The sequence below is a fragment of the Bactrocera tryoni genome, chromosome 2 (assembly GCF_016617805.1).
Source record: "Bactrocera tryoni isolate S06 chromosome 2, CSIRO_BtryS06_freeze2, whole genome shotgun sequence".
NCBI lineage: Eukaryota > Metazoa > Arthropoda > Insecta > Diptera > Tephritidae > Bactrocera > Bactrocera tryoni.
The window spans coordinates 25063524-25077632 of record NC_052500.1 but is presented as its reverse complement, the minus strand read 5'-3'; the positions used below and the strand labels follow the sequence as shown (position 1 = coordinate 25077632).

The 14109-nt window shown below is 36.0% G+C and overlaps 1 protein-coding gene across 1 annotated transcript; it reads left to right on the top strand.

The window, feature by feature from the left end:
- Positions 1 to 7353, top strand: LOC120768323 (kelch-like protein 3). Its single transcript, XM_040094962.1, has 8 exons — positions 1 to 121; positions 4852 to 5022; positions 5092 to 5449; positions 5514 to 5873; positions 5955 to 6256; positions 6706 to 6910; positions 6964 to 7065; positions 7122 to 7353. The coding sequence occupies exons 2-8, from the start codon at positions 4871 to 4873 to the stop codon at positions 7329 to 7331; spliced, it is 1689 nt and encodes a 562-aa protein (XP_039950896.1). The 5' UTR covers positions 1 to 121; positions 4852 to 4870; the 3' UTR covers positions 7332 to 7353.
- Positions 7354 to 14109: the final 6756 nt, after the last annotated feature.

Below are 14109 nucleotides of genomic sequence, written 5' to 3'. Positions count from 1 at the left end.
AAGTTCAGTTCTTCTTATATAGAGTTGCGACAAGTGTACTTATATACATACATAAGTGCTGAATTATCGGAAAGCAGTTCTATTTGATAATTGTTGCGCTGCACTTTATTGCAATACCGGGGTAAGCATCAATTATTTACGCGTTTCTAGTGAAGTTTCTCTTTAGCTGCTTAAACTCTGTACCAAAATATCAAGTTGTTGCGCTGATCGGACGCAAAATGCCAGTCAGCATTTCAGATTAAATAACAACAAAAAAATGTTCAATGTTTATATTATTGTTAGCGGAACTTTAACCGGCGAAGTGTTTGTTGTTCTTTTCAATTTGCTGATCGGGCAATTGAGCGAATAAGACTGTCAAGCCACCTATCTTTGTGAATTGAGTTTTAAGAAGAAAAAAAATTAAATATACAGTGGCTTACAATTTATTTCGTGTGCTCTTTTATTCAAAAGAAAATGTGAAATATCTTCCATATCTTATTTATTTTTAAAAAATCTTAAATGTAGATTCAAAGAAAAGTTATTTTACATTACGAACACATACAAAAACATTCAAAATAATTTCCTCTTAAGTATAATATATACAACAATAACAAAATACCAGGTAAATCAACGTCACAGCTTATTTCGTGTGCTTAACGAAACTTAAAAATACATGAATGTTTCTTAGAATTAAATGAAGTTTTTTGTAAATTAATATTTCGTAGGGTAACCTTTTTGCTTTAAAACCGATCTTAGCCGGGATTGCATAGAACCAACGAGTTTTTCAGTGTATTCTGGAGATATTTTTTCCCATTCCGCTACTAACGCTCTTCTAAGGTCTTGTTGGTTGCTAATATGATGCTTTCTAATGTTTTTCTCGAGAACACTGCATAAATTTTCTATTACGTTGAGATCAGGCGATTGTGCCGGTGTTTCTACTAAATGAGGACAGTTGCATATAAGCCACATATGCACTAATTGTGACTTGTGCTTCGGGTCATTGTCTTGGTAGAATCTAAACCTGTCCCGAATGCCCAATTTTTCTGCATTTTGTAGCATATTATTTTTAAGTAAATTTAAATGAATGGTTTTATCCATATTTTGGTCTATAAAAACTAAATTGCCGACACCAGCTGATGACATACAGCCCCAAACCATTACGTGTCCTCCGCCATGTTTAACTGTGCCACGTATATTCTTCGGTTCTAACTCCGTGTTGGGCTTACGCCATACAAAAGACTTTCCATCGGCACCAAAGAGGTTAAATTTGCTTTCGTCTTTATTAATATATCTTTTAGCAAACTGCAACCTGGCCTTTTTGTTACGCTCACTAACAAACGGTTTGTTTCGAGCTGTCCTACCATGGAAATCAGCTTTACGTAGAATCCTTCTTATTGTTTCAGGATTGCATGACTTACCAAGCACTGTCTCAACCCCTTTTGTTAAGATTTAAAAAAAAAATAAGATATGGAAAATATTTCACATTTTCTTTTAAATAAAAGAGCACACGAAATAATCTGTGAGCCACTGTATGTATGTACATACATATGTATGGATGTATGTTTACTTGTGTCTAATAAAAATAAGGCAACTGTTTAGTTTAGGACCCCCAAAGAAGGAATTCACTTTGTCGTTTGACGCCAATATTGCAAATCTGAGAGCGAAAAATTAATTTTTCATTAGTTTATGTTCAATGGCTCAGCCCAAGTGATGAAATCATATAAAAAGTACTAAGGAAAGTATTACCTGAAAACCAAATTCATTTTCCAAAAACTATAAATATAGAATATCACTGAACAGCGGCAGATAAACCATTTAATTTATGCTTAAAAAATTCAGATTTTGTAGTTATTTTATTAAATCAACAACAAAAGCAAATTTCAGTTCATTTCAATAGCGAAAATGATGCGGTAACGAAAACAAAAATACAATACATTAAAGGACAATTTAAATTTTAGGTTGATCAATAGCTTATGGTATACCCCTTAGTATCTATGTATTAGTGCTTTCATACGTTTAGGCTTGTATTCCAGCGGTTTCTTTGTGTCGCTAGGAGCAATTTTGTTTCATTTTGCTTATAAGGCGGTTTTCAAGCGACTATTTCGAATTACGTATTTTCGAATCTCTCAATCCAAAACTACTGACCACAGATTCTCAATTGCATTTCAATCTGGAGGCAATGCTGGTGTTTGTACTATGTGCGCACAGTTCCAAATAAGCCAACTTTGTACCACTCTGCACTTAAGTTAGGTTTATTATCTTCGTAGTACCGAAAGTTGACGGCGATATTTAATTTCGCGCAAATTTCGTTTCAAAATGTCCAGAAACACTCTCTTGTTCATAAAACTATCGATAAATTCCGAATTGCCGACTCCAGAATTCGACATGCATCCTCACACCATTATACGCCCCCCTCTGTAATGTTTACGCTGCTACGTAGAGTTTGCGGTTGCAGCTCAGCGTTTTTCTCAAGACACAGATTCTTTCCATCCGATCTAAACAGCTCGAATTTACTCTCATCTATAAAAATTACGGAATTCCAGAATTGTACATTGTATTTATTTTGAAAATTCTTTATTTATTCTTCCAAATCAATTTCATCCCCTTCAAAGTAATCCCCTGCCGATGCAATGCACTTATGCCAACGGATTTTCCAATCTTCGAAACACTGGTTGTAGCCACTTTCCGGGATGGCCTTCAGTTCCGTCTTCGCTGCGGCTTTAATCTCCTCTATCGTATAAAAACGGTGTCCCCGGAGCGGTCTTTTCAGCTTGGTGAACAGCCAGAAGTCGCACGCCGCCAGATCAGGTGAATACGGTGGTTGCGGAACGATATGGGTTGAGTTTTTGGCGAAATGATTACGAATTACGAGGGCAGTATGGGATGGTGCATTATCGTGGTGTAAAAACCAAGAATTGTCTTTCCACAATTCCGGCCTTTTTAGGCGGATAGCGTTACGCAAACGACGCATAACGTTCAAATAATATTCCTTGTTGACTGTTTGACCAGTTGGAAGGAATTCATAATGCACAACACCACGATAATCGAAGAAAACAGTCAACATGACCTTGATTTTTGAGCGACTTTGGCGCGATTTTTTTGGTCTCGGCTCTCTTTTGGCACGATATTCGCTCGATTGATCGGTTGTTTCGGGGTCGTAAGCATAGATCCAAGTCTCATCGCCAGTTATAATGCGTTTCATGACACCCTGGTAGTCGGAAAGCATCGTTTCACACACTTCAACGCGACGCATTTTTTCCAAAAAATTCAATGTTTTCGGTACCAGTCGATATTTGACGCGCTTGAGGCCCACAACATCCTTCAAAATGGTATTGGCTGAGCTTTTCGATATGCCAACTTCATCAGCAAGGTCTCTAATTGTTAATCGACGGTTTTTCAACACCAAATCTTTGATTTGTTGAACGTGAGCTTCGTCGGTTGAGGTTGATGGTCGCCCTGGACACTCTTCGTCTTCGACACGTTCACGGCCGGCTTGGAACTCACTATACCACTTGTAAACATTTTTTTTAGACATAGCCTCATCACCAAAGGCTTTCTGCACCATCCTCAACGTATCCACAGCAGAAAATTTAATGCAAATTCTTTGCTCAACAAATTTCGACATCGCCAAAAAACGGAAAACTCACTTTTAGCAGCTCACAAAACGACACGTATCTCAAACACTAATGAATATTTTGACATGAAATTTAACATAAATGTGACTGACAGTACTACCAACCTAAAAAAAAATAATTCTCCAAATCCTTCGACGCGCGTAATATATCGGGCTGTTCGACCATTGAAACCAACTTTCCTGAACACTATTCATATGGCTTCCGGATAAATCTTTTCTCCAAGAATTTTTTCACTTTGTTGCTTAAAGCTGGACTGAAATGACGATTTTCTGTAGATCCGTACAATCTAACGGAAATCACTTTCGTTAAATATTTTATTAAGACCCGATTTCTTGATTTCTTTTTATTCGACTGTGAACTTATATTTACTTAGGTATACGAATATGTTTTTACTTAAGCTTTTGTAAAGAATAAATAATTTTAGCGTTGTTTTTTTAATTCTACAAGCTTTAACATAAATTAGTAAAAAAAATTATTTCGCAATATAAACATGAATTTTTACTAATCGCTTTCTCATTTCGTTGCTGCATCTTTTTAGTTGTGAGACACTGTATACATATGTACAACACATGTAACACATTTTCTCAAATTCTGCAGAATTTAGTTCACTTAGCTGTAATGACAATGTACACTTTGAAACATATCCGGATTTATAGTGCGTTTTATAAGAAATAAAGAGTATTTTGAAAAGTACCTCGCACACTCATACTTCACAGGCTGCCCTCGGCCGCGCTTCAAAAAAAAAACCCAGGCCGGGGTGTTCATAATATTTTCGAACTCCTTTCGACACGCAAAAGAACTATGAACAGCCTGGTGTTGGATCGACCAAGATTATTATTATTGTTTTTTTTTTTTGAAAGAAACTCCATGTGAAAAACTAAAAAAAAGTGATTTTGGGTGTAGACTGGAAAATGAGCTACTTCAAGTATGGTATTTCTGCAGAGGTCTCATTTAAAGCGTAACTATTTACAAAAGCGAGAGATCTTAAGCTTATTAAGACATATTTTTGTTTAGTTTCCACTCGTACAGGTTCTGGAACGTTAATTAGTATTGCGGTTAGCTTATTGTAAGCCACTGTGTTCAACGTGCCACCAAAGTTGCTAAGGTAAGGTCACAGTCACTGACCGGACGCAGATATAGTGCTTACCAGACAACTTGAAAATGAACTTCCAGTGCATTTAACCACTTATTTCAAATATTTTATTAAATAAACATATATTTTTTCTTATTACAAAAGGAAAGTTCAGTAACTAATAATGGCCACGAGTTGTGCTCAAACTCTTGCTCTACAGAGTAATTCCAGTGGGCTGAACCGCTTCAAGGAGAAATTAGTGGCGAAACTGCTTAGCTTCTACGACGAGCAGTCTCTAATCGATGTGACATTTGAAGTTTCAAACCCAACGGCTGTGTAAGTATTACTTTGTCCTTAGCTTACATAAAACATTACATTAATATTTATAATTTTTGGACTGCACAGTGTACCCGCGCATCGTTTGATACTCGCTGCAGCGAGTCCCTACTTCGAGAACCTTTTCAATGGCGAGCAAGGCAATAATCCCGACATCGAGATGAATGATATCGATAGCGATATTTTTGAGCGTCTAATAACCTTTTGTTACACCGGAGAGGCCCTCATTACCGTTAACAATGTCGGTGCCATGCTAAAGGGGGCACTCATTTTGCAATTGGATGATGTCATAAATAGTTGTGTGGACTGCCTTATGACAAATATCAAAGAACACACATTACAGGCTGCTTACACCCTTGAGCGAGAAACCCAATGTGAACGCCTTAAGCAAAAACTCATTGAATACGAAATAAAGAACTTCATAGAGGTGAGTATAATGCCTCGCAATATCGGTACTTGTGTAATCGACATTTTGTTTCTAATAATACTAGATCAGCCGACGTGTTGAGTTTCTGAGTTTTGATGTAGAAAAATTGCAACGTATTCTCGAATCTGACAATCTGAATATAACTCGTGAGGAAGATGCCTACGATGCCATAAAACGCTGGTTCAATTACGATGTTCCTGCACGTCAAGAGCAACTACCAATTTTAATAGCTTGTCTCCGGCTTACCCAGTTCGATGCGGACTTTCTGTGGACACACATACAGCCGTTACCTGGTTGTGAGCTGCTGGCCCTCCAGCCGATATCGTGGATCAGAGAGCCTGCAGCACGAACAAGAGTAAATATGCGATTTACAGAACCACGTGCTACGTGTGAGAAAACATTCCTGGCGCTTTGCCACTCAGAGGTAAGCGCACTGCGGCTAATATTCAAAAATTATAATCTTAAATTCTAAATATACATAAAATTAAAAATATTTTTGGATTAGATGAATAAAAATCTGGTCCAATATAACAAAGCTGAGGATAAGTGGCAAGAATATGCGAGTTTAGAAATCGATTACACGTATTATTGTATGATTTTAAAGGATGATAATTTAATATTTATTGGCGGTTGTAAAAGTGGTATCACATCCAACATCGTCCGCAGCTTGAATATACGAAATAAAACATGGGAAAATTTTCCCGCCATGAAGCAAGCAAGATGCGGTCTTTGTGTTGTCGCATTAGATGATAAAATCTACGCGATTGGTGGTTTAGAGGATAAAAAGGTTTTGTCGTCGGTGGAAAGGTAAATATATATAATTCTGTTCCGAATTACCTGACGTTGGCGATTGTGAGCTTCAACAATTTCAGGTTAACTTTAACTTTTATGGTGAAAGGATTTTAGATAAGTTGCTTAAGAATAACGTGGATGGTGTACAAAACAAAGTACTTATAAGTATATTTACGAAAGAGAGTATTGAGTCAAGGCTCTTGCTCCTCAGATCTCAACTGCAAAAACTTTTTAAAGTGAAATCTAGAAAGGTTTTAGCGTTGCCTCGGCAAATAACTACCTCTGGCTTTAAGTACACCCACACCATCTGACTTTGCCAACGACTTCTTTAGAATACTTCAAGTTTTTAAATCAGACAATTTCTTAGTTGACGCTCATTAACCTAACAAACGCAATACTTTTCATATCAATTTAAATGTCATATTTGGAACTCATATTTTTATTTTTTTTTTGTTGATTTCCAGATATACGCCATCCGATGGTTGGGAGTCCGTGAGCAGTTTGATTGTTGAAAGATATAAAGCCAGAGCAGTGACTTTAAATAACAAAATTTATATAGTGGGAGGTAAAAATACGAATGGAGATTTAAAGCTCGTCGAATGCTACAACCCGGGTTCGAATACTTGGACTTCTTGCGCGGATATGACAAAATGTCGTGATTTTCCTTTTGTAAGTTAGATTAAAATATAATGATTGATATATTTCTAGATTTTGCATTACAGGTAAAAGTACATAAGGGTCATATTTATGTTTTAGACACGTATTCTGCTAAGAGTAGACAAAGTGTTGAACGTTATGATCCTCAGCGAAACACCTGGTCTAAGGTAAATGAAGTTGATTTTTGCCAATCTTTCGGTTTCAAACTGAATATTTTTCGCAGATTTGTTGTTTGAATGCTGACTGGGCTCGTATTGCAGGCATGTCGTTGGACAATAAGCTATGGTTTATTGGCCGCCCTAAGTCTGACGACTGGTCAAGTGTGTCAGTCTATGACGAGGCTAATGACCGTTGGGTAAAAAAGTGTTCATTCTCCAATGTAAACGGATATTTCCGTTGTATTGTGCCTGTAGCCTTACTATCGTCGAAATGAATAAATAATATTATTATATATATTTTTCTAATATATTTTCTTATAAGAAATACAATATGTGTGATTTTCTATATTATCGTAAATAATGTTTTAAATCAACACACACGTATATCCATATGTTACATGTTCATTTATGTATATAGTTAGGCTGTTCACGGTAAGGGGGTTATCGGGTTATGTGATTATTAACCCTGCATTACTAACCTCAAATCATGTCGCATGGTTACTAACCATGGGTCTTATCGACCCTCATTTGTATTATCTATTAAAATCGTTTAAACTTATAAATTGCTAAAACGTATACGTCTTTTAGTATATTGTAGTATTTTATTGTTAAATTTATAAAATGATGTGTTAAAAAATTAATTTATATACTTAAATTGAAATTAAGTTTGTATTCATTACAACATAGCTAAAAAATGGAAAAAAAAGTTATCCGGCCAGCGCATAAAATGATAAGTTTTAAAGATATTGACTTCAAATAAAGTGCATTTGAAACCTGAAATACTATAAAAGTAAAATGTTAAAAAAAAAAATTGGAATGACTAATGCAAAAATTTTTCAATTATGTTACCTAATCGACCCGCTATTTTTTAAAACAATTTTTTATGCATAATATTTTACATTTTTCTTATTCTTATTGTTTATAAACATTTAAATATGTACAAATTTAGATTACACATATATCTTGCGTTAAAAGATATTCTTTATTTTTTGTTAATTTAAAAAGTTTGCGTGCCTGGGTCGATTCGACCCTAAGGTTAGTAATGGAGGGTTAAATTAAAAATAAGCTCTGTGCTCCGTGAAAATCCTATGTATGGTTATTTGCTTATTTTTACACAAACAGCTGTTCATTGTTTACAATTCTAGTTCAATGAAATTCCTACTTATAAAATGCCTAAACAAAGTTTAAAAAGCATAATAATCGAATTTAAAAAAAGTTCTGCTGTTCAGGAAATGGACTTTATTGAAGGTATGTGCTTATTAAGTAATCCGAATTTTAAGGGTTCAAAAAATTCTTTGTATAAATAATAATTTTTGATGATTTTTGATGCTTTCTATTTCGGTTTTAATTTGCTGATTGTAAACAAAACGCAGCTGTTAATAGCAGATTTTCCAATAAGAAAATCTAAATGGAAATGCCATTCGCTTAGTTTTATTTATTTTTTGTGCTGCCATTTAATAAAATTCCAACGACATTCTAACACTGGAAATAAGCAAACAACTACATAATCACCCCTATCATGCATTTCGAGTACGTTCCCGCTCTACGCTCCGCCGTAGTCCAAATTAGGTATCATGTGTTGCAATTGGATTGAAAGAAGAAGAGGAAGATTTATAACTCCTTCGAAATCCTTTGCCTTAAAATATGTGAAACTGGAACATAAAGCAAAAACACATAAATTACTGCTGTTCAAAGAAAATAAATAAAAGTAAAATTTGTATATTGTTATTATTATTTTTATTAAACGTAAGTATGGAATCTTTATCCGCGGCGATATTACTGCTTGAGGAGGAGAGCAGCGCATCTCAGATGAGAATTGAAATACGAAGATTAAGGGATATGTGCGATCCCTTCCAGATGAATGACGGGCTGTGAGTAATTGCACGTGAAAGTAGACAAGTTTCTTACAATTTGTTTAATTATTTAGATTCACTAATCATTCACCGTCGAACTGTAACCGTAAATCCGGTCGCTTTTCGCCTGTGCTTATTGAGTTTTGTTAAACGGTATAACGGTTTGTTCTTGCGTTTATATTACGCTTCCGTGCTTTGTTTGTGAATTAATTCTTATTATCGTTTTATATCTTTTCAATCACTTAATTTCTTAATTTGTTAAACTAAAATTCGCGTTTACTATGGCCCCTGGGGCCACCAAATTAGGGGATAATAGGTTTTCCCTATTATCTCCAATAATGAAAAAGAAAAGAAAAAAACCAAATCCGATCCCGTTAGACCAATTTCCAGAATTACCAGTCTCAAACACGGATGATCCAAAATTTTTGGTCATGTCATCGCTGGACGACAACAAGCCACTTAATTCGTTATCATGCTTCGCTACGTATAAAGGTATTCAAGCAATCAGTAAGGAAGTAAGTAAAGTTACTGAGCTACGTGATGGTAGCCTACTGCTCTTTGTAAATAACAACAAAACAGCTAGCAAATTTCTTTCTGCAAAAATTTTACCTGGCGGAGGTCATATCAATGTCAAGCTTCATAATACTTTGAATACGGTTAAAGGCACCATATACGCCCCATTCCTGAATAACTTATCAGAAGAAGATATTGTTGATGGTCTTAAGGAGCAGGGTGTTTCTGCTGTACATAAGTTTTCACGAATTCATTGACGGCTCCCAAAATCCTTACGGGTGTAGCTTCATTAACTTTTGATAAATACAAACTTCCTGAAAGAATTGATGTTGCCTGGAGGAACCTCACCGTCCGTCCGTATTAATCTCTAATCCCATGCGCCAGGGGCAATGTCAATTAATTGGCCATACAGCAAAAATACTGCCGTAATTCCACCTTCTTGTGTCTCATATGCAACCTCCCTTCCGATCATACCCCAACAACAACAATCCAAAGAAATATTAAAAATTAAAACTATTTATAAATGTAGTATGCGTGAAGCTGTTACCAAGTATAAAATTCAATTTTCTCATACAACTTCTAATGCAAACTCTTTTGCCTCTATAGCTAAAATTTCTAACAATACTAATCAAATCAATAATGAAACAACACCTAATAACAAATCCAACAATCCTACCAAAACTAATCTAACAACAACTACAGACATCAATTCATCTAAACAATCCCTTCCAACCCATCCTACCTCCTCTTCTGTCACTTCTCCTTCCCCTCTCTTTTCCCCTTTATCCATCTCTGACTCTCCTCTCAATATCCTTTCCTCCTGTCCTATCACACCCTCCCCCACCCTCTCCTGCTCGCAAGATCCTCTTGCATTACCCAATTTTCCTTCTTACAATGAAGACATTTAGTTTAAATAAAATATTCGTAGCTTAACTTTTTTCTTTTATAAGTTTACATATGATATCATTACACTTCTTCAATGGAACATTAACGGTTATGTTAATAATTATATTAACTTAGAGTTACTTATGGGATCGTACAATCCATCTATTATCCTGTTGAATGAAACTCACCGATCTTATAATGCCTCAGCTTTTACCCCTAGGGCTTATGTGGGATATTTTATTAATCTCCCACATAACACCACCAACAAGCAGGGAGTTGCCATCCTAGTTAAAAGAAATCTACCTCACGTATTACTTCCCATACCCCTTTCAATTTTTTCTTCTGTAGCTATTGAGATCCTCGCCCCCTATAAAATTTCAATCATCTGTGCTTATTCCCCTCCTGATCAATCATTTTCTACTACTGAATTTTTAAATCTTATTCCTTCCGGTTCAAATCCTTTTATCTTGTGTGGTGACTTCAATGCTTGGAGTCCCCTTTGGGGCTCTGCTTCGGCTAACTCCAAGGGACGTAGCATTGAGGATGCTCCATTTCTAAGATCCATAACTGCATTGTTTTAAAATGATGGTTCCCCCACCCATTTTTCCACCACTCTACCTTCACCAATATTGATCTTTCCATATGTTCTGCCTCCCCTCTCCTCAAAAATATCCTGGTGTTGTATTGATGATCTCCATGGCAGTGATCATTTTCCCATCCTTTCCAAAATATCTACTTCTTCGCCCTCATTCATTTTTTAAGCCCAGGATCTCGGTTTAAACTGATTCGGCTGATTGGGATAGGTTTGAAGAAGCCTGTTTTTCGCATTCACGTTATTTCCCCTTTTCTTCCAATAATATAAATCAAGAGGCTTCTAGAATCCAAAAAATTATACGTTCTGCTTCTAACTATTCTTTTCCCCTTTCTTCTTCTAAACCAGTCAAGCTTGCTCCTCTTTGGTGGAATAATGAGCTTTCTGCACTAAGAAATCTGAAACAGATCGCATGGCATCAATTTAAACGTTTATTGTTCTAGTGCAAACTTAATAGCTTACAAAAATCCAATGCACTTTTTTCGCCATAAAGCCATACAAGGCTTGCATAGGTTCATTGTTTCCAAGAATTTACGAATAATATCACTTCTTCGGATTCTAGAAAAATCTGACTGATATGAAAAGACTGGCTGGTTTATCACCTTCTTCTCCTATCACTTATTTAAATACTCCTCGGGGCACTCTACTATATCCCAAAGATATAGCCTTAGAGTTTGCCACCCACTTTTCCGCCAATATTTCTTTGACTCCAATTTCTCTTCTGATTTTTCCTCTAGTAAACTTTCTTCTCTTTGTTCTCCTTACCTTCCTCCTTCCACCTTTATCTCAATCAGCTGAATATTTAGATGCCGATATATCTGAACTTGATTTTAATTTAGCCCTCTCGTCAGTCAAGGGCAAAACTCCTGGCATTGATAAAATCTCTTACCTTATCATCAAGCACCTTCCTCCATTCCTTATATCCCGTCTAGTCAAACTTTACAATAGTATTTTTCTCAGTGGCAACTACCCTGTCCTCTGGAAGACTAGCGCGATTATTCCTATTTTAAAACCTGGTAAACCTCCTGGTGTGGTCAGCAGTTATCGTCCCATTTCCCTTCTTCCTTGCCTTGGTAAATTGATTGAAAAGATTATTGCTACTAGACTCGCCTGGTATGCTCAATCTAATAATCTCATTTCGCACAACCAAGTTGCGTTCAAGAGGGGGCAGGGTACGTTGGATGCTCTCCTGCACCTTGATCACTTTATCTCTGATACTCTGTCCCACAAAAATCATGTTTCTATTCTTTCTTTAGATTTCCTAAAAGCATTTGACAGGATTGGGATTCATGTAGTGTTAAGACAGCTTAGTAGGTGGAGAGTGGGTTCTCGTATTTTTAACTTTGTCAAATCTTTCCTATCCAACCGTAAATTAAGTGTTATCATATCCAATGTTTCATCCTCTGTTCTACCATTAGATAATGGTACCCCACAAGGGTCACCGCTCTCGGTGATCCTATTTACTATTGCATTTGATGAAATCAGTACCATTCTATCAGATTTTGTTACTATCCGGCATCAGATTTATGCTGATGATTTAATTTTATTCTCAAAAACTTCAAATTTGACTTCAGTAACAATTACTTTCTCTGAAATTTTATTGCGTCTTTCTCGTTGGTCCTCTACTTCAGGCACATCAATATCTTTTCCTAAATCGAAACTTTTTCATATTTGTAAAAAACATCAATGTACTATCCCAACGCTCACATTTGATAATACAAACATTTTGTGTACAGATAGTATTAAGTTCCTTGGTATTGTATTAGACTCTAAGTATACATTTAAGAAACATTGTCAGTATATAAGAAAAAGACTTTTTGTTAATTTAAATATTATTAAATACCTCTCATGTAAGCGCTCACTCATCGGCTCGGCTTTACTGGTCAACGTCACTAAAGCCCTCATCTCATCTGTAATTAATTATGGCTTGGAAATTTATGGACATCATTCTAAGAATCATCTAAAGATGCTTGCTGCGCCCTATCATTCTTCAGTTCGTTGTTCTCTTCGAGTGTTTCCAACATCGCCAATTAAAAACATACTGACGGAAGCTGGCCTACCTTCTCTAAAAGATGCAGTGGAAGATAGCGTAAATAAGCTTTATTCAAAACTCATACTCAGCACGAACTTTACTATAAAAAAGGACTTTCAATCATCACTTTGCAGAAAGAGGTCTCCTAAAATACCGTCTTCTATTTTTAAAAGTGCTTTGTTTGCTAAAACCAATGAGTTGCCGCTTAAAATATTGCTGCCTTGCAGTAAATATATTCCACCGTGGAAAGTAAATGAATCTTCTTTCATTAGTGATCTTACTTTTCTTCGCAAATCCATCACTCCAAGCACTGTGTATAAATCTCGATTTTTGGAATGCGCACTTCAAATCTTTTGGTTGGCAGTTTATATATACTGATGGCTCCAAATCGTCGCATACATCTTTTGCTGTAGTTGATGATAACCAACAAAGAATATCGTATGGTTTATTATTTCCATTTTGTTCAATTTTTACCGCTGAAGCTACGGGTATTCTCAAAGCTGTCCAGTATGCCCAACAAAACCTTGGTAAATTCATCATCTGTACAGATAGTCTATCGATAATTTTCAAGCTTTAAAAAACCACCGTAACTACAATGACTTCGTCATTATTGGCATTTAGATCGCTGTTGTTTTCGTTAGCATAGACTAAAAATAATGTGAATACCCGATCACTCTGGAATCATTGAAATACTTTTGCAGACTCGGTGGCTAAGGAGGTGTGCATCACTCCAACAACTACATCTGCCTTATTTGTTAAGAGTGATATAAAACGGCTTATTATTCAACAAAGATCCACTAAAGTGGCGCTTGATTGGATGAATTACAGACACCACTACTCTAGAATAAATTCAAAATCGTAATCAGAGCATCCTTTCCGTCATCGCTTTCATCTAATTATATCATTCCATATATCAGACTTCGCATTAGCCACTCCATTATCACACACGCTCACATACTAAATGGCACTCAGATCAACCAATGCCCATTTTGTGATTCAGATTTAAATCTATTGCATCTTCTGCAACATTGTCCAGCACTTCAAACTCATAGACTGTCAAACTTCAATAATACTGATCCAATAATTTTATTGATGGATCCCTCAAGCAACAACATTTCGAAAATCTACAACTTTTTGAAAGACAGCGACCTTCTTCGACGCATATAACATAACCAGTC

Bases quoted from the DNA above. Each gene is read 5' to 3' on its own strand.
- LOC120768323 (XM_040094962.1), top strand. From the start codon at position 4,871: ATGGCCACGAGTTGTGCTCAAACTCTTGCTCTACAGAGTAATTCCAGT. The intron at 6,257-6,705 runs GTAAATATATAT...GTTGATTTCCAG, and splicing joins GTTTTGTCGTCGGTGGAAAG to ATATACGCCATCCGATGGTT. The intron at 7,066-7,121 runs GTAAATGAAGTT...TATTTTTCGCAG, and splicing joins AGCGAAACACCTGGTCTAAG to ATTTGTTGTTTGAATGCTGA.